The sequence below is a fragment of the Geospiza fortis genome, unplaced genomic scaffold, assembly GCF_000277835.1.
Source record: "Geospiza fortis unplaced genomic scaffold, GeoFor_1.0 scaffold171, whole genome shotgun sequence".
In the NCBI taxonomy this organism is placed as follows: domain Eukaryota; kingdom Metazoa; phylum Chordata; class Aves; order Passeriformes; family Thraupidae; genus Geospiza; species Geospiza fortis.
In genome coordinates, this window is record NW_005054313.1 from 9303842 (window position 1) to 9308680 (window position 4839).

At 41.0% G+C, this 4839-nt stretch overlaps 1 protein-coding gene across 1 annotated transcript in view; it reads left to right on the forward strand.

The window, feature by feature from the left end:
- The window catches only part of RCN2 (reticulocalbin 2), an 11592-nt gene extending 9838 nt beyond the window's left edge, over window positions 1-1754 (forward strand). The window contains exon 6 of the mRNA XM_005419781.1: window positions 953-1754. Within this exon, the coding sequence (XP_005419838.1) occupies window positions 953-1105 (153 nt within the window). The 3' untranslated portion in view covers window positions 1106-1754. The remainder of the gene's footprint in view (window positions 1-952) is intronic.
- Window positions 1755-4839: the final 3085 nt, after the last annotated feature.

Consider the following 4839-nt stretch of genomic DNA (forward strand, 5'->3'; position numbering starts at 1 on the left):
GCAGCAGCAGCAGCAGCAGCCCTGGGTACTGCTGTGTGGGACCTGGGGGATGCTGAGCTGTTCTGGGACTGTTGCTGTAAATGGGGATCTGAGAGCCTTTGCATGGCCTTTTCTGGCTGTGGTCAGTTCTTAGTTCACAGAAATAGCACTGTTCTGACATGAGCTCTGTGCTGCTGGGGCTGTTCATATCTGTGTTAGCTTCCTTGGTTTGGGGGTTTTTTTAGCTCTTCTTAGCAATCTTTCAGATTTTGGCTTACAGCAAGGCCATGCTGTAGTAATAGCTCAATTCTGCAACTGATAAATTGTTTTACTCGTTTTTCTAATTTGCTAGTTTTTTCCTTTGGGTAATATAAAGGCTTAGCAAAGTCACCTGTCCTGAAGAGAAGGTAACATTGATTCAGTCATAAACTGCTGTTTGAAGTCAGAGTATCACACTTCCATTTCAGCGTTTCAAAATGACTTGAGAAACCCGGTAGTTAAATAACATAAAAATAGAAAAAATACTATCTATTCCATTTTCAGGAATTGACATGTGTTGGCCAAGATGTTTGTCATATTAATCATGAGCTTTTGCCATGCAGAGTGCTTTTAAAATCCCCTTGGCTGACGTTTGTCCCCGTTATTTTTGGCTCAGTTACATTGAGCCAAACCAATCAGGAAAAGCAGGAACAGAAGGATTCTCTAAACCACTGTATTTGTAGATGTTCAGCAAATGAAAACAAAGCCCATGTAATACCAGGACTCCTAATACTCAGAAATAAGTGGTCCAGTAGAGCTACTGCACAGCCTGTTGGCTTTGAACTATGAAATACTGGTGAATGAGCTAAAATGAAATACTCTGCATTTGGTTCTTCATCTTACTGCTAAACTTCCCTCTTTTTATAATATATAAATAAGCAAAAAACCAGAATTGTTTTAACTTGGTGCATGTGGTGGTCTGTTTCTTTTACAGGCTCTGCACCTCATTGAAGAGATGGATTTGAATGATGATAAAAAACTTTCTGAAGCAGAGATTCTTAAGAACCAGGATTTGTTTCTTAACAGTGAAGCAACAGATTATGGTAGGCAGCTTCATGATGAACGTTTCTACCATGAAGAACTTTAGATTATTTATTTTGTAATCTTTTTTTATTCCCTTTCTTTCATTTGAAGCTTTTGTTAAAAGCACTCATCAGCTGCATTGCAAGTTTCATGCTGTAATTACAGTACACTAATGTTTGTGTAAATAATTTGCATTCAAAATTAAATTGCCCTCCTGCAAACTTCCTGGGCCTCTTCTAGCCTTCACAATTAATTTGAAATACTTGCTGTCAAAATTCTGTAGTGTTGGGAAATAAATTACTTCAGGGTAGTACTGTATTGTGAAGAGTTGTTCTACTGTATTTGAAGAAAATGGAGAATCTAGATTGTTCTGAAAGAATGCAAAATATAATAACTGAGACTACTATTTTTCTAATCAATTAAATTAGGGCAGAGTGTGGGGAAGGTGGGGGGATGTTTAGAGTTAGTATTAACTGTGTTTTGTTTAATACCTTTGGAGAAATACTTACATAAATGCCTCAGTTGTTTAAGAGGTTTCTACCTGATTTTGAATGGTTTCTATACTGTGTTTTGCTCTATCATAAAACTTGCTATTTTTACATCAACAGACAAGGATTATTTTTAATGTACAGTTGTAGAGCATTAGCAATGCAGTTGTATTTTACTGTGTCGAGACCTTCTTCATTTGTTGGATTAAAACTTAAAATGTTCTATCTTTCTGTGTTTTGTACATCTGTTTCTCACCTTGGGTCACCCACAGCAGCTCCTGGAGATGTGAGCAATGTGCATAATGTCCACTGGCAGCATTCTTGGCTTTATTAACCAGAGATGTGTCATCTTATCTGGCTGCTAAAGGAGATTCAAAAAAAAACAAGGTGTGCATTTAGCATTTTCTGGACAAGTTTGCAGAAGCAATTGTGTTTATTTTTTGATTTGCAGTATATGAAAGGCTAAAGCATCAAGGCATTACATAAATAATATTTGTAGTAATAACCTCTAAAAGTTAACCTCAGCTGAAAGCTCCACAGCTGAGTGCTGTCCCATTTTGTGATTATTTGAAACAAGGGTTAATGAAGGGTTAATGGCACTACAGGTTCAGTGTAGGAAAGTCCAGATATTCCCTTATGTCTCCTGGAAAGAAATGAGCTGAGTATTCCAGACAAAGACAAAGCCTCACAGAACAGCTTGTGTGGAGTATGTTAGGGTTTTTTAGTTCCTTTATAAATAACTCTGGTAATGCTCTCACAGTGTTCTTCTTGACTAATGTTTTCCTTCCTCCCTGCTCTATTGAGTAAAAGCAGCTAGTTCTGCCTTGTTTTTTTCCCAGGATACCACCTCTTAATTATGCTCAGAACAAATGGAATTCCTTTTCGGGTAAGTGTTGATGTGTCAGTAGAAGGTTAGAAATTTTGATTCAAAGCAAAACCACATACACTATATTTTTAGATATCATAGTAATAGAAATTCAAAACACTTTTTCAGTTTTAGTGGTTGGGTGCTTTTCTACCCATATTTTTTTATGTCAGTTCCTTGGGACTATGAGTACAGCTCCTGCCATAGTGGTGGTGAGATCTGATTTTTTAAAAAACGAAGTTTAATAAATCCAGTGCCCAGGAATATTAAAACAAACAAAAAATATATTATGGTGATGTTTCTAAATGAGCACATATGCAGAGTATTGGCTAAAATATGCTGAAGGAAGCTCAAGTGTTGCCTCCCATGATGCTAAACAAGTCACTGCTGCTGAAGAAGGGGCATTTGGTCCAGAGGCAGACCTGCTGCAGATGATAAGTTTGGGACACAGATCCAAGGGTCCTTTTGAGACATAGAAACCTCCTCAGCAGCACCAGCATTGTCTGCTTGGCTCATGAATGTGCAGTACTTGCAAATGAGTAGTGATTTGCTTTGAATTAAGGCATGGAGAAAGGCAGTGTATTGATAAAGCATTCAAAAGGTGTCAGAGATATTAAAAACATCTTTCAGAAGGTACATGTTTTTATAACAAGAAGAGGGGGATAAAAACCCAAATAATTTCATTTTCTCATTCACAAAGTCCTTCTACTTTTCTCCCAATCCTGTTTGTGCTATTCAAGGCCCCAGTGACATTGCACTTCTCCACAGTTCCCTTTTTCCTTTGTTTGCCTTTGCAACATCTTCAGGGGTAATGATAGTTTAAACCCATAGGGAGCACAAAGAGACCCCACATTTCTGTGACACAAACAATTTTATTATATACAAAGTATCACAATTTAATTCTAGAGGAAATCCATTCATGTTCTTCTTTATGATTATGGCAGAGGCTGATGATCTTTTTCTTGGGTAAAACGGCAGAACAGGGTCCATCTTTCAGTGATGGCCTCTATTAGGAACTGCTGTGAAAGGTTAGATAAGAGGTAAGAACAGAGCCTGTGCAATCAATCTTTCTATCAGTTATGGATTTTTACTGAAGCAGAAGGCCAGCAGGACTGTGAGACTGCTTTTGGAAGGCTGTTCCAGCAGTTCCCTCTAACAGGAGCAGAGGGAGTTGAGTTTCAGGCTGAGAAGAGCCTGGGGTGGGGTCTGGGCTGTGCTGGAGACTCCAGCCACAGCCACGATGGCCCAGAGCAGCTGGAACAAGCCAAGGCAGGTGTTCAGAGGCTGCAGTTTCAGTTTCCATGGGAACACAGACTGGCTCCTCACAGAAGGCAAGGTGATTTCAACATTTTTAATGGGTATGCTTTGGGATAATTTGCAAGCCCCTGACATTGCCTCCATGGAAATTCAGAGATCCATTTGTATGGAATGAGAACAGCGGGCACAGCTCAGCGGCTGAATTGTGTCTATTTTAGCCATGGCTCTCCTCTGGCAGTGGTTCCCTTGCTGCTGCTGTGCCCAGGCTGTGGGGCTCAGATGGACACTGGGGGCTGGGCTGTTAGAGTTTGGGCATGTTTGGAAGCTGTATCTCAGATATAAGGTTCTGGAGGCTGGGAAGGACTGCACCAGTGCCTTCAGTCTCCATTGGCATTTCCCAAACCATTCCAAGGGACCACAATACACCCGAGGACTTCTGACAATTACAACCATCTCAACACTGGGATTATCTGAGTATTCAGCATTTCTTTGTCTTCTGCCTTAATGCTTTTCCTGGACTCCCTCATCCTCTTGCTGTGTAGAATAAAAGGTTTACTTTCTACTTGATCAGACTCCCAAAAATCAGAAACATTTCCTCTGAAGAATGTCTTGCTTGGCATCCTAGTTGAGCGCCCCATGCACATAACCCAGCACCACCAGGGCCTGGGCCAGGGACCCAAATCAACCAAATGTGCTTCATCACAGCCGGGGCTGGGACTCACACCAGCTGCTCTGACAACTCATCAAAGTACCTGGCCTGGAGACCTGCTCTGGGCTGTTCTGAGGAGCTCACCCACTGTGGGATTCACCTTCTCTGAACCTGAGAGAAGCAGTGAGAGAAGTAGAGAACAGAATGATCAAAACAATTCTTATCTCATTGGCTGCTCCTGTGTTGTGCCAGAGTAGAATGCACTATGGAGATTGTTTACCCACAGTGATGGTGGTTTGGTTCCTTGGCCTACCAGGGCCAAGCGTGTGTGTGTCGTGACAGTCACAAGATTCTGTACAGTTGAGTGCTTGGCAGATTCAGTTTAGATGTAATCTAATATAGTATAATAAGGTAACTAATTAGCCTTCTGATAAGATGGAGTCCTCCTCATCATTCCTCCCGGATGTCGGGCAGAAATATCAGCTATAGCCCACAGCACAGTGAGCAGCCCATGCTGATGGTGTTGGAGAGAGAGTGTC